The following is a 26018-nucleotide window of genomic DNA, read 5'->3' on the forward strand; positions in this document are numbered from 1 at the left end:
TGAGATAATACAGTCTCTAGCAGGAAACTCCTGGGGCACCTGCTATAGATTTAATGTTGCTGGAAAACATAAGTTATGTTTTCCACAGGAATGTGTGCACCAGGAATAAACTGACAGATGCTAATAACTGTGAGTAATGCCTTCAACTCAATCTCATGATGTAAATAGCTCTCACCACATTCAGTGCTTGCTTGTTTTGTTTCTATATCTTGCCACAGCTATAAAATACCCACAAAGCCTCAAACATTCACAAAATGTGTACTGTCTGATGAATTGTTAGGCAAGTCAAACCCAGCTGTGGTAAATAAAAACTGAAGAATCACAAAAGGGTAACTGGCTGCAGCTATTTCTGGGAAACTTTGGTGATTTTCCTATTCAGGATATTAATACCCACAAGGAGGAACCATGAAGCAGACATCGTCTAAAGTTCCCTGACCTCTGGGGTAAATCACATATGCTGAGCAAGGGGGACATGTCAACCACACTAATCATTGGCTCCCACAGGGACTATTTCATTGGATCTTAAATGGACCCCAATCACATTTGGAAGAATTGTGGCTCATAGCCCAGGAGAGACTATTCTGCATCTGCTTACAAGATACTCATTTTAATGTCACCAGCACACCTGCATTAAGGGGTTACTGCCGCCTAAAGAAAGGATGATGTTACTGGAGTCAGCACAAAGGATGGGTTGGCTGTTCCATCAGTTACAGATACCACTCCACTCCACTCCCCTCCCCTCCTGTCCCTCTTACCATGGTCATTATAAGCATTTGCAGTGGAAGCTCTCACACTAGTTAAAATAACAATGTGTGCTTTATATCTTTCACGTCATGATGCAAATGTACTAACAGAACTGTTCTGGATACTCTCCAGTCTGTTCCTCCTTATGAGGGAGCTCAGTGCATGCAATGTGCTAGCCGGCCGAAGTGGCCGTGCGGTTAAAGGCGCTGCAGTCTGGAACCGCAAGACTGCTACGGTCGCAGGTTCGAATCCTGCCTCGGGCATGGATGTTTGTGATGTCCTTAGGTTAGTTAGATTTAACTAGTTCTAAGTTCTAGGGGACTAATGACCTCAGCAGTTGAGTCCCATAGTGCTCAGAGCCATTTTTGCAATGTGCTAAGGGGTTAGGCTACAACATGCTCCAGAGGTTGAATTATTGGACACCTCCTCTGTTCAGCGAGTATCTGTCTTTTGTACGTTTGGTCAGAGGAGACACTTTTCTACAGCTACAGGATAATATTCAGCAACTGGCCTTTGGTTTTTCTCTCAATCTCTTGCAGACTCTGTCCAGTGGGACGTAGACACAGATTTGCATACTAGTGACCACTTTCCAGAGTGGATCCACCTGCTGAGTAGATGGTGACCGACAGGATACCGCAAACATGAATGCTCCACAAGAGAAATTGGTAGCAATACAGCCAGTGAGCCATCTTCAAACAACAGAAGTGAAGTCAGGAGGTGGATTCCACTGAGCTGCCACAGAGTCCATTCCCCATTCTAACAACCACCTGTTCCTTGTTGGAACAAAGTATACCGCTCGGCGGTCAGAGCCAGGCACACTGCTTTGCAGAACTTCAAACATCATCCAACTACAGTAAATCTTTGTGCATTCAGGACTGCAAGAACTCAAACAAAGTGATCGATAAAAGGAGAAAACATGAACTTGTGGAAGAAATTTGCAACATCCGTTAATCGGTCAACTTCCCCTACACGAGTTTGGGAATCAGTAAGGATCATCAAAATATCCACGGGTGTACTGCCGGTCTACAGTGTCCAATGGGCACAATATTTTGGCGATCATACATGTCGCCATCATCAGGTGAACTGACGGACTGAGCTCCTGTGAACGTGCCGGCACGGAGATCCGTACACTATGGCTGCTCAGGGGGAACTGGGTTCGGTCACGGCAGCGGCCGATTTAAATACCCTCCGCCCGCGGCGCGCTCACTCCGCCGTCCGCGCCCCGCGCCACGGTCGCGCAGTGGAACAAACAATGTTCAGCGACCACCGACTTGCTCGGATACATCAGTCGCTGAACATTGTTTGTCGGAAAATCACGCTATGGAGTATGAACGCACGAGGATTCTGGTACAGACGTTGAGATACTGGAACAGCGTTGTTAGAGAGGCCATCGAAATTCGCACCAATGACGACCTCATAAACCGTGACTGTGGCTATAATCTTAGCAAGGCTTGGGAACCAGCAATTGGATTAATCAAGAGTAAATCGAGCAAATGTATAGTTGTGACGAACACGGCGGACAGAGCCATCACACCGACGTCATCTCAGACGCCGTCGCAATCTGTTCCACCGCGCGACCATGGCGCGGGGCGTGGACGGCGGAGTGAGCGCGCCGCGGGCGGAGGGTATTTAAATCGGCCGCCGCCGCGACCGAACCCAGTTCCCCCTGATCAGCCATAGTGTACAGATCTCCGTGCCGGCACGTTCACAGGAGCTCAGTCCGTCAGTTCACCTGATGATGGTGACATGTATGATCGCCGAAATATTGTGCCCGTTGGACACAGTAGACCGGCAGTACACCCGTGGATATTTTGATTATCAAATACGCCGGGAGAAACTCAAGAATCACAGTAAGGATCATCTCAGGCAAGGGTGGTACATATCCTCGTATGGCCTTGTTAAGAGATGGAGTCTTGGTGGACATGTATAGAGATGTGGCTCAGGTCTTAGCGGAACACTTTTTTACCATCACTGCATCATTTGGACAAACTCTTGAGTTCCAGAAATTCCGTCAAACTGTGGAAATAAGAAGTTTCTGCTTCTTCTCGTGTAATAAGGAGATGTACAATCATCCATTTTCCTTCTATGAATAGGAGTCAACTCTGTCTGTAACCAGATAGTCAGTTCCAGGATCGCATCAGACTCATTATGCCATGCTCTGCCATATGTGCTCTAGAACCAAAGGTGAGCTCATATCTTTTCTCAGTCAGCTCTAGTTTGATGGACAGTATCCTGCCACTTCACTACTGTTACAACCAGTCAGCTCAACTTCAAGATTTGCCCATAAGCTTGTTGCAGCCATGTTGCACAATCAAAGCCATGGGATGGAGTGAGACAAGAGCTAGCAGTAGACATCTGCAACAGCAAGCCTATGAGTTCCCCTGTGATCTAACTTTTCACAGAACTTGGCAATCAACTGTCATTTGTGCCAAGAAGGCAAATGAGGATACTATAGATGCCAGCAGGTAAGATATACATTCTATTGTATAGACCTGGAATAAATCAAGGTAGTTCTAGCAGTGATAAATGAAGTGTCTGAACCACCCTTATCTGATTTTCCATCAATTTACGTTGTTTAACCTAGCAACCATTTGAAATAAAAGTAACTGTGTTTGAGTATGTTTTTTAGTTTTTGGGCAGTGGTGTGGCAAAATTATAAAAATTTATGCATTTGTTTCCCTCATCATCTTATTTAAGTTAAGATATCTCATTTTAGCATAAAACTACAAATATTAAATAGTAAACACATTTCTGATGTCCTGCAAAATAATACTTATTTCACATAAATAATATTTTGTGTAAATTGTTTCCTATTTAATACTGTCACCATGTTCTGTCAAGCACTAATGGAAAATTCCATCAATATTAGAGATAAAAAGATAAAATCTGGCTGAATTATGAATGAAGGTTTGGGAATGGCACCAAATGTCTAAACTGAATGGAGACTGGAAAATAAAATAAATTTTGAGAGGGGATTTAGAAAAGTCCTTTGATTTCTGTGAAAAATTTAAATAATATACCTTGGTTACCAAGGGAACTATTTAAGTTTAAGTTGGGGTCACTATGGGAATGATCACCATATTATTTCTCCCTTTGTTTTTGCCTTGCTCTTGCAAGAGATATTGTATCAATCTAGATTATGTTAATTACATTTTTTTTGGTTCATGACAACAAGAGGGACAAGTGAATTATTTTACCAAGGTAACCCCATCTTTAGACTTGAAATAGAAAGGGTGTATGTAAGTAGCCTTTTTGTATTCCGAAGTTAAGGTTACAAGTATTTTTCTCATTCTAGTCACATATCTGCCACATACTATGTTGCTTTTTCTTGAATTGCTATTGCATTAAAATAACTCAGTCTATTTTACTTTTAACAATGCCACATTTAGATATGTTCGAGACTATTATTTCTTTCTCTGGACAGTCATGAGATGACTTCAAAAACTGAGTGCAATTAAAGCAGACAAGAATTTTCTGTCTAGGAACATGCCCAACAAAGGAATAGTACAATATCCTTATGAGAGCAAACAGTCACTATGCAAATGAATTATACCCAATTAGTAGTACTGTTTTCTTTTATCTTTTCTGGAGTCTATTTGTAGCACACTGTCTTGGGCAAATGAAGTGTTAATAATATCAGACATAAAAGTTAAGCTCTGAAATAATTGGCAGCGTCAAGGCTGTGGCAGTCTAGTGGGTAGTGCACTAGACTTGGACCTTGGAGGTCTCAGGTTCAGTTCCGAATAGAGGCAGGGATTTTTCCTCATTCCAGTTCTTGCAGAATGGCACCAGGTCTACTCAGTCTGCTGTCAAAATAAGTACTGGTGATCTATCCCATGGTAAAAAATGGCCAGTATGAGGGATCTGCCATCCCATCCCCTCCTAGTGCCGTGGTAAATAGAGAGACTGCACTCTTACTTGCTGTCTGGCCAACAGTCCTGTCAAACTTGCACCAGAGACTTAAACATTACCTTTATTTATGATGATGTAGAACACCACTATGCTTGCACTCACACTATCCAGATGGTTTGGAATTTAAGCCGAGAAATTTTTGAACACCCAGTCTCCTAAGAGCCTTGACCCCACTACATTCAATGACTTGTTACCTCTAATAGTGAAGTGGGAAGTAATTAAATTATGTGCTAAGAGCTTAAAAAGGCACATTCCACAGTATCAAAACTGCTTGCAGATAACTACTTATAGGTAAGTGCAAACAGGACTTGCACTCTGAAGGTTTTATACAAACTTAATTAAGTGTACAGATAATTCATCTATAGGTTTTGATGAGTGAGTTTGCATATATTGAAATATGTGACATAAACAGACTTATGTTTTGATTGCATTGACTCAGAAGCTTAAATTTTTTACACAGTAGGCTTAAGTATTTGACATAAATTTCAGTTTGATACCTCTACCTGTTCCTGAGAAAAAGAGACATTGACAAGAGCGTGTTCTCGTAATGGTTTCATTTTTACAAACTGAGGTATGGAAACCTAAAAATGAGCAGTAAGTGTTCACATGTAAATTTTATAATTTTCTCTCTTCAGCTTTGGTGAAACTTTCTAGTCAATAAACACATTCTTCATAAACAGATGAATCAGCAAGACACTAAATAGTGTTTCAATATTTGAAGCTGAACCACTGCAGGCTGTGCCACCATCATGATATATTGAGAATTTACACAACGTACTTTGATGCGTGGCAAATAATTTTGTTGTATTAATTACTGTTTTCAAAACACTACAAATGTTCATGTTTTTCTGTTTGTTTCATGTTCAAAGCAGAGGCTTGAGGTTCGGCATCCATGAATGGTTTGCAGAATTGAGGTACTGTACCACATTAATGCTGACCGGACAGGCAATCCTCGCAAGAAGATGCTTTTAGCTGTGTCTAGACGTTACTGATCATTAATAAAATCTAAAAAGAAAAGAATGAGATCATTGTTCTAGCAATCTTGTATTAGCTCATTTCTAGCCATGTTTGTTTCCACAACTCTGTTAACCATAGAACAGACTGGCTGGGTCTCTCCGACCCAAGTGGATTTAGTTTTAAAAATATCCACAAGAAAACACTACTTTTGTGTTTCAGTTAACGTTCCTAGGGGCCACTACTTGTTTCATCATTTCTCTGTGCGCCAGCTGATTGCTGACATGGGAAGAAACATGTTCTGGGTTTAAGAGGCCCAGTCTGTCTGTCTATGTTAACTTTTTCTGCTTATGCACTTATCTTGTTATACTGACTGTGAGCAATAAAACTGGTTGAAAGTGGCTTGGCAGCACCCACTAAGTGAGGAAGAAATCGTAAAACTGTTGTTAGAAAGCGATAATGACGATTCGGATGTAGATCTTAATTTTGTTCCTTTAAGTGATCATGATACAGAAAATGAAATGAGTGACAAATAACTGAAAAGCAAAGCTACCATCATTATTTCTGCCTGAAACATGGGTACACTAATGTGTTTGGTTCTGGACCCTCTTCCAATGAATCATCACCTTGCTATTCGTTGAGACACGGACTAACTAAATGGCTCAAAAATTTTCCCAACCAAAATGTCCATAACAATTCTCACAATATAATTACCCATTTGCCTGGTGTCAGTTGGGAAGCAAGAAATGCTAACACCATTTTGAAGGTCTGGAAACTGTTCATTGATGATGATTTGCTCAATTTGACAATAAAGAGCACAAATACATATATAGATCATGTAAAGTCTCTTTAGAAAAATGACCCAAATACTGCAAAAAACTTGAAAGAAGAAGAGTTCAAAATGGTTCAAATGGCTCTGAGCACTATGGGACTTAACATCTATGGTCATCAGTCCCCTAGAACTTAGAACTACTTAAACCTAACTAACCTAAGGACATCACACAACACCCAGTCATCACGAGGCAGAGAAAATCCCTAACCCCGCCGGGAATCGAACCCGGGAACCCGGGCGTGGGAAAGAAGAGTTCAAGGCATTTTTGTGTCTCTTATACATTTATAGTGTTCTTCATGGAGGTAAAATGAATATCGCAGAATTTTGGGACACTTGGGGTACAGGAATAGAAATTTTAACTCCAAGTATGCCACCGCGAAGATTTAGTTTTCTTTTGAGATTATTAGACTAAATAATATTCACACATGGAGGAACGAAAAAAGTGATGATAAGTTGTGCCTTGTATGTGATGTTATGGTGAGATTCACAAAAAGCTGCACAAGGCATTACACAAGTGAATACCTTACAGTGGATAAAATGCTACTATCTTTTCAGAGACATTGTTCTTTTGTTTTTTCAGGCTGTGGATTCCTTCAACACCTGGGAAGTATGGAATAAAAATATATATCAAGGCAGATGCAAAAACATACTATGTACAAAATTTGGAAGTATATGTGGGGCAACAACGTGCAGATATCTTCCAAGTGAATAATGCAGCTGATGATGATGTTATCAGACTTGTAGAGCCAGTGAAGGGAACAGGAAGGAATATTAACCTTGATATTGGTTCACAAGCTACACTCTTGCTAGAAAACTTTCCACAGATTGTGAGCTTACACTTGTTGGAACACTGTGCAAAAATGAGAGAAATTCCTTTGGAATTCTTACCTCACAAGAAAAGAGAAATATATTCATCTACATCAGATGTAAAGATGATTTCACATTGGTGTCACATGTGCCAAAGAAAACTAAACGCATAATTTTACTGTTATCAGTGCATACAAACAATAAAACTGACATTTTCACTCTGCTCAAAGGAAGCCAAAAGAAACAGAAATTCTGAAACAGTCTGCTGCCTGAGTTATCTTTTTCCAGCACATGTTCACTGCCTTGCTCTGATTTCCTTCCATATTAAGGATTGACTCTTTCACAGCTTATTCACAGTAACTACCAACAACTAAGCAGACTAGATATTTGGTTTGGACAGATGTAAACTCTGAACTCTGCCTCAGACAAATCAATTGTACCTACATGAATTATAAGAATACGTTAGCAAGTCTCCCATTAACACACACACACACACACACACACACACACACACACACACTCTCTCTCTCTCTCTCTCTCTCTCTCTCTCTCTGTCACCCCCCCCCCCCCCCCACACACACACTATACTGGCATCCATATTTGATCCCCCCACTCACACATGCTATACTGGCATCCATGTTTGATGACTTTCTTCTTCCTTCTTTTCTCAAATAATCTAATGAACACAATGGGATCATGAATAAAAAAACCTGAACTTTTATGTCACACAGTTCATCATAATGATATCAAATTAATCACTCAAAAGTATGCACACAAGCAATATCAAAGACTGCCTTCAAATGTGCTTTCTTTAGTTATTACTTAGTAACCAAACTCTGCGAATAACCAAGTTTAGCTTTTACCATTCAAGAAATTTTAATGACAGCCCAACTTCTATTTGCAAATTAATTTCAGTGTGACATAAGAAGGCTTCACATTACAAATGTCATCCACGTCAATTTAAGTTTTATTTACTCTCCTTCAATCACAAAATTTGTTTCCTATTAAGAGCTATGTTCTTGATGATCGTATGTTCAAATGCAATCAGTTTTGGGGTCGATAAATCCATCGCTAGGCCCCTTAACGAACACCATAAAATCATCAATGATCTCATGGTATCTGAAGTGACCTGATGGAATGTACCAACTCCAAAATCAATCATGTTTGAACATATGATCATAAAAAATAAAGTTGTTAATGGGTAATAAATTTTGGGAATAAAGAGAAGAAAATAATATTTCAGCTGAACAGGTCCAATCCATATTTTACTGAAGTCCCACATTATTTAAGCGTTGGTCCAATCTACAGAAAAGTCAGTTTTGGAACTTGCCTGTGCTGCTTCAAGATTTGGAAATGTGAAATCACACATTTCACACACGTATATGTCCAAGAAATGTGTGTTGTCACATGAAGTCTCAGTGCCAGTTTTACTATTCCCAAAGATTTGACATCTTGGTGTCTGTGGGGTCTTGTCATATGTCTGAAAACAAAGTACACTTATGAGTTCTCATTTTGTGGGTTACTACATACCAACACAAAATGTCTGATTTAGGAACTCTGATTTTAAAAGTAAGTATAATATTGTCTGCATACTGCAATAGAGACAACATGACGGCATATGTCCACTAACAAGTAAACTTCTGCAAGTTCTTTCGTGCGGACATACCCCAGCAAATTGACTTCCACAAGTTTTGTCAGGTGGGAGAAGTTTCTTGCATCTTGTTGGACATACTTGCTAAACCTGCCAGTTGCTGGAAGTTTTTCTCAAACTTGCAGAAGTTGTGTGTGCTCAATACTGGTACGAAAATATCAGTGTCAAAACGGAGAAGGCACAAATACAGCTGGGATGAAACAAGTGTACCATTGCAGCCCCCAAACACACATAATTGGGCACCACAGCCAAGGAATGTGAAATGAATTTACCAATCACTTTGTTTCACCAGATAGGGAAGTAGAATGGCAGTACAGGCAACTTTAAATTTTAAATGCTTTTTTAATGTTAGCATGAACATAAATGCATTACATTTGTAATAAAAGTAATAAATACTATTTGCAAAAATCTAAGAGTAATTAAAAGGCCATCACTTGGGGATACAGGCTTTCAACAGTGTTCCTTGATAACTTAAATCTGTGCACCACTGTACCCATTTCTTTATTCAAAGATTTCTTGTTTTGTGAACTTTCTGTTTTTGTAACAATTTGTCTTTAATAATAATAATAATAATAATAATAATAATTATTGTTATTAATAAGCTCTGTTTTTAGGTGTGAAATTGTTACTTTCCACCTGCCCACCTCACGAAATAGCTCTAGTGAAAACATTTCTCATAGTACTTGCAGGAAATTCCTGGGATTAACTTGCCTGAGTGAGTTGCAGAACTAAACTTGTACAAGTTTTTGTTGTAATGTAAAAACATCAACAATACTTGTGGAAGTTAATTGTTAATGGACAAATGCCTTTAAGTAACATTACATTTTTAATGATGATTTTGCAGTAACATACACACTAAGTACAAAATGTTAGTATCTTTATAGGTTATTTACTCACCATATTCTCACTTCTGAAAGTTACAACAAGCTTTCCTGTTTTTTTGCTGTAAACTGACACAGTGTCATTCCATGTATCCACATATGTCAGTACTGAACTTGGAGTATTTGTCAGATCAGTACAAAATCTAAGCATAAATTCACAGCCATGGAATGTGTAACAACGACAAACTAGACTCTTCAGTAATGCTAACCATTTCTGAAATAAAGGACAATCATTTTAAAAAAAGTAGTAATTCCTTCCAAATATCTAATTTAAAAAATATATAAAATTACACGATCCTTTGTACGCGTGTAAAATTTTTCCAAGAGTTTTAATTCAGAAAAATTATAAATACAGGATGGCTCTCTTCAGTCTGAAGACTTGTTGGATGCAGCTCTTCATGCCAGTTTATCCTGTGCAAGCCTCTTCATCTCTGTGTAACTTCCATGCTCTACATCTATTTGAACATGCTTACTGTATTCCAGCCTTTGCCTCCCCCTACCATTTTTAACTCTGCATTTCCTGCCATTACCAAATTACTGTGTCTTATCAACTGATACTTTCTTTGAGTCAAGTTTACCATAAATTTCCCTTTTCCCTAATTAAATCCAGTATATCCTCATTTTTTATTCAATACACACATCTAATCTTGATGGAGTTCTTTATTTAGAATGTTTCTTATCCTCTGCATGTCTTTCTGGTAGGATGCAGTCAATAAAACTAACACTTCCAAAACATAACAACGTAGATATTAGCTTTTTGATACTGCTACATATTTCACCCTACATTCACCTCACATTTTTATGATGTTAAACAGTTATTCTGAAGCAATACGATAATCTACCTTTAAGGTAAAGTGCAGAGTGCATTTAAATAAAATGCATAAGGTGCCCAACTCTCACTATCCATTAGACAAAGAGGAATCAAATCCATACGAGCACCTGCACCTGGACTACTATACTGTGAATAACGGGTGTGCTAACACAAGCTGACGGTGGTTGGAAAGGCCAGAAGGGTGAGAAAAGTGAAGGCAGAAGGTTAACAAGAGAACAGAAAGGTGGGGGTATCAAGCCAGTATGACAGAGGTACGGGGGCGACTCCTAGTGGTGGTGAAGGTGATTAAAGTTATGCTTACAGTGAAGGGAGGAATGACAAAGGAAGGAATTAACAGGGAAGTGGGTGACAGTTGGAATTTTAAGAGAGCAACATTTGAATATGGGTCTAAGTCAATACATAAACACCTAAGAAGAGTAAGATATATACGAAAACATATGTTAAGGACACAGAAAATTAAGGAGTTATTAAGCTAAGAATGTTGAGAAAATCAAAAGCGATTCAAGGTGAAATGTACAGAATGATGCAGGATCACCGAGAGAAGAGTGGAATAAGGTAGTAGCAAATACTGAGACAGGTTCAGACCAGATGATTTGCTGGACAGTAAGAAGTTCTGAATGTTTAGTTTCTACCAGCACAGTATAAAGGAGGGGGTGCTCAGGAGGAGATTCAGGTGATTAAGGCTGCCACTTGAGAACCGTGTCTTGAGACAGCAGCTATTTCATCTGCTAGCTCCAATGCTGGCATGACCATCAGTGATCTGTCCATTCTCCGTTCAACCACAGGTCATGCTGCTCAGACCCAAAATACATATTTTAATAGCTGCTCCACTGAATTTCTGCGTGTGTGTCGAAACTGCACTTGTGGTAACTGCACCCCAGTACAGTCAAAGGTTCCACTGCTTATGGAGCATTTCAAGGAACTTGCTTTAATTTGGACCTCTTTCACTTTTCCTCATTATATCATTACGCCGCTTACACATTTATGGTCTGACCACATGACATCAAATCTCCTCAGCAAACTAACATCCAATTCACTTTTGAGGAGGAGACAGAAGAAAAGTTGCAATTTTTAAATGTTTTAATAGAGCATAAATCTCATGCGTGGCTTGGTTGCTCTGTATACTATCGTGTTAGTGTTCAGAGCTTGCTCAATTGGTGTCAAACCATTGTATGAAGAGGTTTTGTATGTCATATCGCTAAACCAAAGAAGTGTTAAGCGTAGCTTTTGTTGTAGCCCTTCATTAGGAATACACACACACACACACACACACACACACACACACACACAGTAGCCTGGCCATAAATCCATGTTCAACCTGATGAATGAGCAGGCTAAGAAGATGTGTTACATGTTGCAGAGTGAAATAGGCTTGACAATGCAGGCAACACAGTCAGATACAGCACTATGCAACACATTCAGATACAGCACTATGAGCATGTTGAAAGACTGCTATGACTTCTGTTTTTATTATTCCTGTAAAACAGAGACATGTTTGGAGCATACACAACTCTTAACTGGCGTGACTGGCAATAATATCCGCAAATGCTGATTGTATTTCAAGAATGCTGCTATACTTAAATGACTATATCTTTAGAAGTATACATTGTAATTTTAATTGCATATGTCATAAAAGTAACATTTTTGCGATTACTCATTGTAAATAACTTTTTGCAGGTACTATTGTATTTTCCAAATTAATTCATAACTACTGGCAAAGACACATGTTCATTATCAGAGTAAGTACTTACATTACTAACACTGTGAGGCTTCTTTAATGGTATGGAAAATGGCAGATCCGATGGCCACCACAAGGGTTCAATAGATCCCAGTGGTTTCTCTCTCCCAACTGAACATGAAACCATGAAAGGTATGAATTTTTCCAGTTGTCTCTGTAAAGAAGAAGATACATTCTGAAAAACAAACTGTGTCTGATATGATTTTATTGTTATTTTTCCTACTATATAAGAAAGTTGTACTTAAGAATGTCTTTCAGGAGGAACACTATAATGTGAGCATCTCTCTCACACTAATGCAACAAGACAGACTGCTACACAAGTATCTTCCTCCTATTTACTTGACTCCCTGTGGTATAATTCTCATTGAGCCATTTTATTCTGTACTCAAAGATCTGTAGCAAGCTTCCAATTACAAAATCTAAAGTTTTCTAATGAAATTGTTTGAATAATAGAAGTTGTTTCTGTTGTAGAATAACACATACTTTTCATTATAGCAATGTAATTCTTCTAATTTTATATTTCTTTCATCAAACATTGCACATGTATTTACTGGAACAGCTGTCAGCATATTACTCCAGTTTCCACTTTTCATTTTGTTTTTATGGGATCATTCTCAAAGTTGCTGTCATATACTGTCAGTCATTACCACATTTCATTAATAGTGAGATTTAATGGCGGATAGCTTCAGTGAGTTAATCCACCAAACCTGACACACAAAAGTGCCTCATTACAAAATTTCAATCACCTTAATATAATGCAAACTAAATTTGTCAGTGTGGAAGGTTCAGGTACCTGAATTTAGAAACCTACTTTCTGACACACAATGTTATTTTAATTATAACATGAATATGAAAATAATAATTACTTTTCATACAGACTTTCTGTAAAAAGTAGGTCTAGAAACTTGAGCTGAAATTTGATTTGAGGTACACAGGAATCACTCTCACAACAGGGTTTGCTTGATGGGGTTAAAGGGATCAGACTCTTAGATCATCAGTCCCTCCATCCTATGTGACATGCTGGGAAGAATCCTCAGAAAGGAAGGACATAGACAACAAATCCTGATGAATCAGATTGAAACCTAAAATCAGTAAGCCCAAGAAATAGAAGCAAGGAGAACCGAGAGAGGGGTAAGAGGGTGAAGATGGAAGAGCTGCTCCACCCAGAAAGCAGCTGGAGGCTCCCAGGATGCATTGTGTGAGAGGGACACACCCTCTGCATTCAACAGTAATTTCCTCACCCTGCATTACCAAAAGAAAACTAGCAATGTGGACAAACTGATAAAATCTTAGGAAAGAGTACAATGACAACAAGAAAGGAAACCAACAACATACATAAAAGAACAAGAACATTTAAAAAGGCAGGAAGAGCAGGACACAGGCCAGTAGACCAAGCAAGGGCAGCCATGGGGCCTCTGGCTTGGAGCAGGTGTTGGGGCACCAGTCCAATCCCTCAAGCGGCCGACAAGGCCAATATGCACTATCTCCTAGAGTAGAAGAAACCACCTTCACAGATAAAATGTAAAACCAAAACCAAATCAGCTGCTTTGGTGTCATCTGCTAGCACCAGAGGCAGCGTGTCAGCAAGTTTCAGGTTTTGCTGTAAGGTGGCCAAATTGGGGCAGTCCAGCAGGATGAGGGCCACCTCAGACAGACACCACACTGACAATGGGATGGACCACACACCGTAGAATGTGGTCACTGGTCAGCTAAATGTGGCCAATGTAAAGCCAACAGATAATGGTACATACCCTGCAAGAAGCATGAAGGGGAGACTGCCACATGGTTGTTGGTTCCTTTGTTGATCAAAATTTGTTCAGAGAAACCAGGGCACAACAACCCATGTTTCAAGCTACAAACAACTGACAGTGTAGAGTCAACTGAAAGTCTGGTTCTGGTAGCCCTATCTCCATATCTCCAAAAGTCAGGATCCTGGTAGCAAAGTTGACCAACCAGTCAGCATGTTTGTTTTCTGGGATCCCAACATGACCTGGGTTCCAGACAGACAACAACCATCCAGCACGATGAAGGTCATAAAGGAGATCGAGGGTAGTCATGATCAGTGGGTGTGAAGGGTAGCACTGGTCAATAGCCTGTGTTTACCATTTCCAAAGATGGAAATGCATCAAGGATGGCCTGGAACAAGTGGCAAGAAACCAGAGGGTCAACAGAGTCTTTCGGCCCAAATGATAGGTCAAGAGAGATCCAAGCATGGGGTACAGGCCATGGGAACATACACAACCGCTCCCTGACAAGAGGTGACAGTCAGGGAAGGCAGAGTTCAGAGCTGACACATTGTATGTGAACTGCAATTGTGACTCCAGTCCTGGGCTGCCATTGTGGGAGATGGATCACCATACAAAGAAAAAGGACATGGTAGTTTCAGATGCTCTGGAGAGCACCAAATGTGTATTGTATAGTTGAGCACCCTGATCCATAGTAGAGGGACCCCAGCCTCCATTAGGATGCTGTTCACAGGGCTGGTCCAGAAAGCACCTGTTGCAAGTCAGACCCCACAATGGTATCAGATCCAGCATCTGCAATGATGAAGGTGATGCTGAGCCACATGCTAGACCCCTTTATCAGGATGGGACAGCAACAGAGCTTTGTAAGGCTACAAAATTGTACAGCAGTCTGCACCCTAGCTGGTTTTACTGAGGCAGTGAAGATTATCACGGTGTGACCAGCTTATTAACTTAAGTTGGCGAAGATGGGGAAGCCACGTCAATCAGGAGTCGAAGACCAGTCCCAGAAAGTGATAAGATTCCATCACATTGAGGAACCGGGTGTCGAGGTAGAGTTCTGATTTTGGATGGACAATGTGATCATTATAGAAGTGCATACACATGTGGCCACTGAAAATCGGAAGCATGGCTGAGTGCCCAGGACTGTGCAGTCAGTGTTCAGCAACACCCACAGTGTAGGTGCAAAAGTAAGTCCAAAAATTGTCAAAATTGTCAGCACAGGGAGGGTGACACTTTAGATCCCACAGCTGCAGCTAGACCACTGATTGCCACTAGAGAAATGGGTTCACTCAATACAGAGCCCCATAGAACCCTTTTCTCCTGTATATTGGGAGGGGGGAAAGCACCAACGTGAACCTGTAAAGTACAATGTGACAAGAAGTACCAGACAAAAGTTAGGAGCAGGATGCTGAGATCCCACTCATGTAGGGTAACAAGGATGTGATGATGGCATGTGGTGACATTAGCCTTTTGCAATTCGAAATTGCCTTACTGAAAACCAACCTGGGGCAGAGCCAAAAGATCCTGAGTCTTGAGGTAGCACCACAGCCACTGGCTCGCCATACATCTGAGCAACTTGCAGGGAACATTAGTGAGAGTAACTGGGTGGTAGCTGTCCATCTCAAGGGGGTGTTTACCCAGTTTCTGTACTGGGATAACCATGCACTCTCACCACTGATATGAGAACTCACCCTCACTTCATATATAGTTGAAAATGGCATGGGCATGATGTTGGCAATCCACCAATAGGTGTTTGAGCATTTGGCTGTGGATGCAGTCTGGCTCTGGAGCCATGTCAGGGCGGGGGCTAGGACTAGGTCACTGAGGAAGTCCCATTCACTGAATGGAGTGTTATGTAGCTCCAGGTGACATGTAGTGAATTTGCTTCACCTGCTGTTTGTGGACATGAGACGCAGAAGCTTGAGCATAATGCAGAGCAAAATGTTTGATGTCAGCATCTGGATCAGCGTAGAAAACACCATTCAGGGAGACACCAGGTACACATGTGAGGGACTGCTGTCCACAGAGGCAATGAACCTTTGTACAAACTTGCGAAAGTGAGGTACCCAGTCCAATGGTAGTAACATGCCATCCCCAGCATTCTTGTTTTTATAGTTTCATTAAGTGGTGGACTCGTTGGTTGGTTGGTTTGTGGGATTAAAGGGACCAGACTGCTACGGTCATCGGTCCCTTTTTCCAAATACTAAAAACACCCACAGAGAATAAAAACGATTAACAGAAGAGAGCACAGTGACACAGAACAAGAGAAACTTAGACAAAGACCAGACAAGACGAACTAAAATCACACAGTGTGTGACGGTGGTTGGCCGACCATAGAAACAAAAAAGGAAAAACCAACCACCGAGAAACGCATTAAAAACTCAGATTAAAATCGTAGGCCAATGGCCAGAATCAACACAAAAGAACATAACAAACACTCAGAGTAAACGATAAAAACCCCCTGCCCGAATAAAACGTAAAAACTAAGCCAGCCATAACAGGGTCATCAGATAAAAGGGCAGGGAGCGTATCAGGCAGTGCAAATGTCTGCCTGACCACAGCTAAAAGGGGGCAGGCCAACAAAATGTGGGCCACTGTCAAAGCCGCCCCACAGCGACATAGAGGAGGGTCCTCCCGGCGCAGTAAATAACTGTGTGTCAGCCGGGAGTGGCCAATGCGGAGCCGGCAAAGGACTACCGAGTCCCCGCGAGTGGCTCGCAGGGATGACCGCCACACAGCTGTCGTCTCCTTGACAGCACGGAGTTTATTACGCGTTGTCAGTTCGCGCCATTCATCGTCCCATAGTGCAAAAACTTTGCGGCGTAAGACTGCCCGCAAATCAGTCTCTGGGAGGCCAACATCCAGAGATGGTTTACTCGTGGCCTCTTTCGCCAGGCGGTCAACATGTTCATTGCCCGGGATACCGACATGACCGGGGATCCACACAAAGACCACAGAGTGGCCGCAACGGGCAAGAGTATGCAGGGACTCATGGATAGCCATCACCAGACGAGAACAAGGGAAACACTGGTCGAGAGGTCGTAAACTGCTCAGGGAATCGCTACAGATAACGAAGGACTCACCTGAGCAGAAGCGGATATACTCTAGGGCACGAAAGATGGCGACCAGCTCAGCAGTGTAAACGCTGCAGCCATCCAGCAAGGAACGTTGTTCGGAATGGTCCCCTAGAGTTAGCGCATACCCGACACGACCAGCAACCATCGAACCGTCAGTGTAAACAATGCCAGAGCCCTGATACGTGGCCAGGATGGAATAAAAGCGGCGGCGGAAGGCCTCTGGAGGGACTGAGTCCTTTGGGCCCTGTGCCAAGTCGAGCCGAAGGCAAAGGCGAGGAACACACCATGGGGGTGTATGCAAAGTGGCCCGGAAAGGAGGTGGAACAGTGAAAACCCTAAGCCCGGAGAGAAGCTCTTTGACGCGGACCGCGATCGGACAACCAGACCGGGGCCGACGTTCTGGCAGATGGACGACCGATTGCGAGAACAGGAGACGGTAGTGCAGATGCCCGGGCGTGCTAAAAACATGAGCAGCATAAGCAGCCAGTAAATTTTGGTGCCTCAACCGCAATGGAGGGACACCTGCCTCCGCAAGTATGCTGTCCACAGGGCTGCTCCGGAAGGCACCAGTGGCAAGGCGTATTCCGCTGTGTAAGATTGGGTCCAGCACCCGCAATGCAGATAGGGATGCGGAGCCATAAGCCAGGCTCCCATAATCCAGACGGGACTGGATTAACGCTTGGTAGAGCCGTAACAGGGTAGACCGGTCGGTGCCCCAGCTAGTGTGGCTCAAGCATCTCAGAGCATTTAGATGCCGCCAACACGCCTGTTTAAGCTGCCGAATATGAGGCAGCCAAGTCAACCGGGCATCAAAAACTACACCCAAAAACCTGTGGGTCTCCACCACAGCAAGAAGTTCGCCATCAAGATAAAGCCGCAGCTCAGGATGGACCGTTCGGCACCAGCAGAAATGCATAACGCGGGTCTTGGCAGCCGAAAACTGAAAACCATGCGCTATAGCCCAAGACTGCGCCTTGCGGATTGCACCCTGTAGCTGACGTTCAGCAGCTGCAATGCCAATAGAGCTATAGTAAAGGCAGAAGTCGTCAGCATACAGGGAAGCAGAGACAGAATTGCCCACGGCCACAGCGAGCCCGTTAATGGCTATTAAAAACAGGCAGACACTTAAAACAGAACCCTGTGGCACACTGTTCTCCTGGACGTGGGAGGAACTATATGAGGCTGCGACTTGCACGCGGAAGGTACGATACGACAGAAAATTGCGGATAAAAAGCGGCAGAGGACCCCGAAGACCCCATCCATGAAGCGTAGAAAGGATGTGATGACGCCATGTCGTATCGTACGCCTTTCGCATGTCGAAAAAGACAGCGACCAGGTGCTGACGGTGGTCAAAGGCAGTACAGATGGCTGACTCCAGGCTCACCAGATTGTCGGTGGCGGAGCGGCCTTTACGGAACCCACCCTGAGACGGAGCCAGAAGGCCCCGAGACTCCAGTACCCAATTCAAGCGCCGGCTCACCATCCGTTCAAGCAACTTGCAAAGAACGTTGGTGAGGCTAATGGCACGGTAGCTGTCCACCTCCAGAGGGCTCTTTCCAGGTTTTAAAACGGGGATGACAATGCTTTCCCGCCATTGCGACGGAAACTCCCCCTCGACCCAAAGACGGTTGTAAAGATCGAGGAGGCGCCGCTGGCAGCCCACTGAAAGGTGTTTCAGCATCTGACAGTGGATGCCATTTGGCCCAGGAGCGGTATCAGGGCAAGCGGCTAGGGCACTGCGAAATTCCCACTCACTGAATGGAGCATTGTAAGATTCTAGGTGGTGGGTGCGAAACGAAAGGCTCCGACGTTCCATCCGCTCTTTAATGGAGCGGAAGGCCAGTGGGTAATTGGAAGAAGCGGAACTAAGAGCAAAATGCTCTGCCAAGCTGTTGGCAATTTCGTCGGAGTCTGTACAAACTGCTCCATTCAGTGAGAGCGCAGGGACGCTGACAGGGGTCCGATAGCCATAGAGGTGTCGGATCTTGGCCCAGACCTGCGATGGAGAGACATGGAGGCCAATGGTGGACACATACCGCTCCCAGCACTCCTGCTTGCTTTGGCAGATAAGGCGGCGGGCCCGCGCACGCAGCCGTTTGAAGGTGATGAGGTGTTCAATGCAGCGATGTTGCTTGTGACGCTGTAGCGCCCGCCGGCGATCTTTAATTGCTGCAGCGATCTCAGCCGACCACCAAGGCACAGTCCGCCGCCGAGGGGACCCAGAGGAACGGGGAATGGCTGCTTCGGCGGCAGTAACGATGCCGGTGGTGACCGATGGAACCACCGCATCAATGTCATCAGTAGAGAGAGGCTCAAAAGCGGCAGTGGAGGAGAACAAGTCCCAGTCAGCCTTATTCATAGCCCATCTGCTAGGGCGCCCAGAAGAGTGATGCTGTGGTAGTGACAGAAAGATCAGAAAGTGGTCACTACCACACAGGTCGTCATGCACACTCCATTGGACAGACGGCAAGAGGCTAGGGCTACATATTGAAAGGTCAATGGCGGAGTATGTGCCATGCGCCACACTGAAGTGTGTGAAGGCACCATCATTTAAAATCGAGAGATCGAGCTGCGACAATAAATGCTCAACGGTGGTGCCTCGGCCTGTTGCCACTGACCCACCCCACAGAGGGTTATGGGTGTTGAAGTCACCCAATAGCAAGAAAGGTGGCGGCAATTGGGCTATCAGCGCAGCCAGGACATGCTGCGAGACATTACCATCCGGTGGAAGGTAAAGACTGCAGACGGTAACAGCCTGTGGCGTCCACACCCGAACAGCGACAGCCTCTAAAGGTGTTTGGAGAGGGACAGACTCGCTGTGCAGAGTGTGAAGGACAGAGGCAGACGCCACCAGATACCCTTTCATATGCTGCCCGGTTCTTATAATAACCCCGATAGCCACGGAGGGTGGGGGTTCGCATTTCTGGAAACCAAGTTTCCTGAAGAGCAATGCAGAAGAAAGGGTGAAGGCTGATAAGTTGGCGGAGCTCAGCTAGATGGTGGAAGAAACCGCTGCAGTTCCACTGGAGGATGGTATTGTCCATGGCGGAGAAAGGCGTGACGGGACTGGGAAGGCTGATTACGCCGCTGGGTCACCTGCTGCCTCCGATGGAGCACCCGTGCAAGTGCTATCCATTGCGTCTGAGGGACCGGCGACATCGAGGTCCTCAGCGGACGCAAGGATCTCCACCTCATCCTCAGACGCAGAGCTTTTAGGTAGCGGCGGAGTAGGTGCCACCGTAGGTGTCTTGGTCTTACGGGTCTTCAAAGTAGTTTTCTCTCACTGTTCCTTTGGTTGCCGTTGTTGAGAGGGCTTATTGGAGTCAGTCTCTCCGGGACCGAAGAGGATCGCGAAGCCCGTCGACCAGCGACCTGTGGCTTCTTCAGCCACTGGTTGGTGTCTGCTGTGCCGCTGGTAGGAACCTGGGAAGGGAGTGACCCAAGGGATCCCTTCCGAGCGAGAGAAGCCGAAGAAGACTTATGCTTCTCCGGCTTAGAAGTGGGGACTGGTGTCCCCAGTGGTTTAGTGGGTGCTGCTCCCGAGGTAGATGGTGTGGGAGCAACAGCGAGAGAAGGGGCCCCCATCAGCAAGGGGGCAGGTGAGGTCCTCTGACTCTGAGAGCTGACTGTATGTCTTGCAGCTGAAGGAGTTGGAGCAGGAGTGACAGTGGAGGCATAAGATGACATCTTGCGCACGGGATGTAGCCGTTCAAATTTCCGCTTAGCCTCAGTGTAGGTCAGTCGGTCCAGGGTCTTATATTCCATGATTTTGCGTTCTTTCTGTAAGATACTGCAGTCTGGTGAGCAAGGGGAATGAGGCTCTCCACAGTTGACACAGACGGGAGGCGGAGCACATGGAGTATCGGGATGAGATGGGCGTCCACAATCTTGACATGTGAGGCTAGAAGTACAGCGAGAGGACATGTGACCGAACTTCCAGCACTTAAAGCACCGCATCGGGGGAGGGATATAGGGTTTGACGTCACATCGGTAGACCATCACCTTGACCTTCTCTGGTAATGTATCACCATCGAAGGCCAAGATGAAGGCACCGGTAGCTACCTGATTGTCCCTCGGACCCTGATGAATGCGTCAGACGAAATGTACACCTCGGCGCTCTAAATTGGCGCGCAGCTCGTCATCAGACTGCAAAAGTAGGTCCCGATGGAAAATAATACCCTGGACCATATTTAAACTCTTATGTGGGGTGATGGTAACGTTAACATCCCCCAACTTGTCACAAGCAAGTAACCTGCATGACTGGGCAGAGGATGCCGTTTTTATCAAAACTGACCCAGAGCGCATTTTGGACAAGCCCTCCACCTCGCCAAAGTTGTCCTCTAAATGCTCTACAAAGAACTGAGGCTTCACGGATAGAAACGAGTCACCATCAGCTCTGGTACAGACGAGATACCTGGGCGAATACACATCACTGTCATTCATTGCCTTTCGTTCCTCCCATGGTGTGGCCAGGGATGGGAACTATTTGGGGTCATAAACGTTAGCTTTAAAATGAGCCCTCGAACGCTTAGAGACTGCTGGTGGCTGGCTGCCAGCGAGAGATGATGTACCACGCTTCATTGCGGGTCATCCGCCCTGATGCCACCTACTCCGGCCAAGGGCCCTCCCCACGGGCGCCACCCAGCCGCAGCAATAGCCACCTGGCAGGATGGCCATTGCCGGGAGTCCTGATGCCTCAGGGAGATGGGCATCTACTCCTTGGCATACGTGGGGAGTTAACGGCGCAGGCATCAGTAGAGCGATCCCTGTGTTGTCAGGGGGCTACAACCAACAGGGTACATGGCGGCCCCACCACAACGGACTGGCTACCGTGCTGGATCTTAGGTGCAAAAATGTCCAAGGTCGTTGTCGCAGTTAAAAGCAACACTGCAGAGTGCAGCGTGGTAATCGCACCCAGGGACGTATCCTCGCCCAAGAGATGGAAAACGAGCGGGGCACCATTGCAACGACGAAAAAGCCGGCTAAAGGTCTCAATGCACGACGGATACAGTGCACCATGTAAGGCGCCCTTCCCCAATTGGCTCGCTCTTCGGAATAATTTAGAAAGATGGAGGTCAAACCTGAGAGGGGACCATCACATAAGGCCGAAACATTTGAGACTCCTTTTAGTCACCTTTTACGACAGGCAGGAATACCGCGGGCCTATTCTAACCCCCGAACCCGCAGGGGGGGTGGTGGACTGGAGCATGGAGCCATTTGAAGGCATTGAGGTGCTCCATTGATGGATGTTATGGCATTGGGGAGCCCGTCTGTGATCTCTAATAGCCATAGTGATTTTGGAAGTCCACCAAGGTACTGTTTTCGGATGATGGGGGGGGGGGGGGGGCAAGGAATAGGAATCACTATGTCTGGTGGCAATAGAATAGCTGTGGCTGTACTCTGGACAGCTGCATTGAAACCTCTACATGACAGTGTGCTAAGGGTGACAGGAGAGGCAAAGGAATCCCAGTCAGCATTGTTGAGAGCCCATGTAGGTGGATACCCAGCCAAGTGATGCTAAAGGAGGGACAGTACGATTGGAAATTGATCACTGTTACGAAGGTCATCATGGACTCTCCAGTGGATGGAGGGGACAAGACTTGGGCTGCAAGTAGAAAGAACAATGGCTGAATAAGATCCATATGCCACACTCAAGTATGTAGTGGCTTCAGTAGACAAGAGAAAAAGATCAAGCTCTGCAAGCAAAATTTGTATAGCTTTACCTTCGCCAGTCCTCATAGTTCCACCCCAAAAAGGGCTGTGGGCATTTGAGTCACCCAAAATGAGGGAGGGCAGAAGAGGGGGGGGGGGGGGGCGATCTGAGAAATCAGTGCACACAATGCTTTCTGAAGCATTGGGAGGGAGATATACACTCCTGGAAATTGAAATAAGAACACCGTGAATTCATTGTCCCAGGAAGGGGAAACTTTATTGACACATTCCTGGGGTCAGATACATCACATGATCACACTGACAGAACCACAGGCACATAGACACAGGCAACAGAGCATGCACAATGTCGGCACTAGTACAGTGTATATCCACCTTTCGCAGCAATGCAGGCTGCTATTCTCCCATGGAGACGATCGTAGAGATGCTGGATGTAGTCCTGTGGAACGGCTTGCCATGCCATTTCCACCTGGCACCTCAGTTGGACCAGCGTTCGTGCTGGACGTGCAGACCGCGTGAGACGACGCTTCATCCAGTCCCAAACATGCTCAATGGGGGACAGATCCAGAGATCTTGCTGGCCAGGGTAGTTGACTTACACCTTCTAGAGCACGTTGGGTGGCACGGGATACATGCGGACGTGCATTGTCCTGTTGGAACAGCAAGTTCCCTTGCCGGTCTAGGAATGGTAGAACGATGGGTTCGATGACGGTTTGGATGTACCGTGCACTATTCAGTGTCCCCTCGACGATCACCAGTGGTGTACGGCCAGTGTAGGAGATCACTCCCCACACCATGATGCCGGGTGTTGGCCCTGTGTGCCTCGGTCGTATGCAGTCCTGATTGTGGCGCTCACCTGCACGGCGCCAAACACGCATACGACCATCATTGGCACCAAGGCAGAAGCGACTCTCATCGCTGAAGACGACACGTCTCCATTCGTCCCTCCATTCACGCCTGTCGCGACACCACTGGAGGCGGGCTGCACGATGTTGGGGCGTGAGCGGAAGACGGCCTAACGGTGTGCGGGACCGTAGCCCAGCTTCATGGAGACGGTTGCGAATGGTCCTCGCCGATACCCCAGGAGCAACAGTGTCCCTAATTTGCTGGGAAGTGGCGGTGCGGTCCCCTACGGCACTGCGTAGGATCCTACGGTCTTGGCGTGCATCCGTGCGTCGCTGCGGTCCGGTCCCAGGTCGACAGGCACGTGCACCTTCCGCCGACCACTGGCGACAACATCGATGTACTGTGGAGACCTCATGCCCCACGTGTTGAGCAATTCGGCGGTACGTCCACCCAGCCTCCCGCATGCCCACTATACGCCCTCGCTCAAAGTCCGTCAACTGCACATACGGTTCACGTCCACGCTGTCGCGGCATGCTACCAGTGTTAAAGACTGCGATGGAGCTCCGTATGCCACGGCAAACTGGCTGACACTGACGGCGGCGGTGCACAAATGCTGCGCAGCTAGCGCCATTCGACGGCCAACACCGCGGTTCCTGGTGTGTCCGCTGTGCCGTGCGTGTGATCATTGCTTGTACAGCCCTCTCACAGTGTCCGGAGCAAGTATGGTGGGTCTGACACACCGGTGTCAATGTGTTCTTTTTTCCATTTCCAGGAGTGTAAATTATTGACAGTAAAATTCAGAGATGTCCTCACATGAACAGCCATATCTTCCCAAATCGTATCGAGTGGTACATATTTGCTGTAGAGAGTGTCCAGAATGTACCTGCACACTCCACTTTTTTCTCTTGTCACAGTCAGCTTGATTCTTAAAATAGCCCGGAACTGCCGCTGCCCCCCCCCCCTCCCCCAGTTTATAATCGGAACATGTGGAGTCCAGTGGCATGGAGCCACCGGAAGCTCCTTTGTCTTGTTGTAGGTTTTCACTTTGCCCATTTTCTCTTTGGATGATTTCAAATTCACGAGGGCTTGTCTGTCCTAGTTACAGGGACAGTGGAGGAATGCAAAGCCTTACAGATAGCAACCTGCAGCTCCTTCAACCACTGGCTGGCATCTGGTTGCAGATCAGCTGAATCTTGGGAGGGAAACGTACCGAGGGACCCCTTCCTGCTGAAAGATGCTGGAGGTGAGTGTTGCTTCTCTGGCTGGGGGTTGAGGATTGTCATTGCTGATAGGTGTGAAGTAGAGAGGACGACTTTTTTGTAGCCATAGCAAATGCCATAATCGTCGTCATACATACATACATACATACATACATATATGCATGCATGCATGCATGCATGCATGCATGCATGCATAGAGAATGCAAATGATCATATTTCTTCTTGGCTCCTGATACATGTGTCAGTCAAGAGTCTTGTATTCTTGGGTTTTCTTTTCTGTTTGGAATACTGTGTCCTCTATTGAACAGGTGGACTGGTGTTCTTTGCAGTTAATACAGATGTGGGGAGGGTCATAAGGAGCATTCGTGTGCAACTGATGTCCACAGTCTTCACAGAGGAGGCTGGCATTGCAATGCGAAGAAATCTACATTTCTACATTTATACTCCGTACGCCACCCAACGATGTGTGGAGGAGAGAAATGTGACCGAACCTCATGCATCTGAAGCACTTCATGGGATGGAGAACATATAATTTCACATCAAATCATTATACCACCACCTTGACCTTTTCAGGCAACAAGTCACCTTCAATGGCCAAAATGAAGGCCCTGTTATCAGCACCACTGTCCTTAGGTCCCTGCTGGACACAATGGACAAAATGCACACCCTGTTGCTCCTGAATGGCACATAAAAATCATCATCAGGCTGTAAAAGGAGGCGATGGTGGAAGATGATACCTTGCACCACACTGAGACTGTTATGGGGGTGATAGTTAAGAGAATGTTACCCAACTTGTTACAAGCGCAAGCAGCACCCACAACTGAGTGGGGGATACTGTTTGAATCGGAACTGAAACACTTTCCATTTTCAAAATTGCTGCTACTTCCCCAAACCTGTTCTGAAGGTGTTCAACAAAGAATAATAGCATAGTGATCAAAAAGGAATCTCCGTCTGTCCTAAAGCAAATTAAGTATTGTGGGGAGTATTTCTCCCTTTGTCTCTTAGCCCTACGTTCCTCTCACAGCGTAGCCCAGCAAGGAAACACAGTGGGGTCACATCTATCCATATTATAGTAGTTCTTTCCTTCAGAAGAGACTGTGGGGGCCGTGT

The 26018-nt window shown here is 45.1% G+C and overlaps 1 protein-coding gene across 1 annotated transcript in view; it reads right to left on the bottom strand.

Moving 5' to 3' along the window:
• LOC126248611 (uncharacterized) overlaps positions 1-26018 on the bottom strand; it is a 214004-nt gene that overhangs the window by 43009 nt on the left and 144977 nt on the right. The window contains exons 5-7 of the mRNA XM_049949758.1: positions 12365-12505; positions 9798-9995; positions 8580-8729 (exon numbers count right to left, since the gene is read on the bottom strand). Coding sequence (XP_049805715.1) covers positions 8580-8729; positions 9798-9995; positions 12365-12505 — 489 coding nt within the window. The remainder of the gene's footprint in view (positions 1-8579; positions 8730-9797; positions 9996-12364; positions 12506-26018) is intronic.

The sequence above is a fragment of the Schistocerca nitens genome, chromosome 3 (genome assembly GCF_023898315.1).
Source record: "Schistocerca nitens isolate TAMUIC-IGC-003100 chromosome 3, iqSchNite1.1, whole genome shotgun sequence".
NCBI classification, from domain to species: Eukaryota; Metazoa; Arthropoda; class Insecta; order Orthoptera; family Acrididae; genus Schistocerca; species Schistocerca nitens.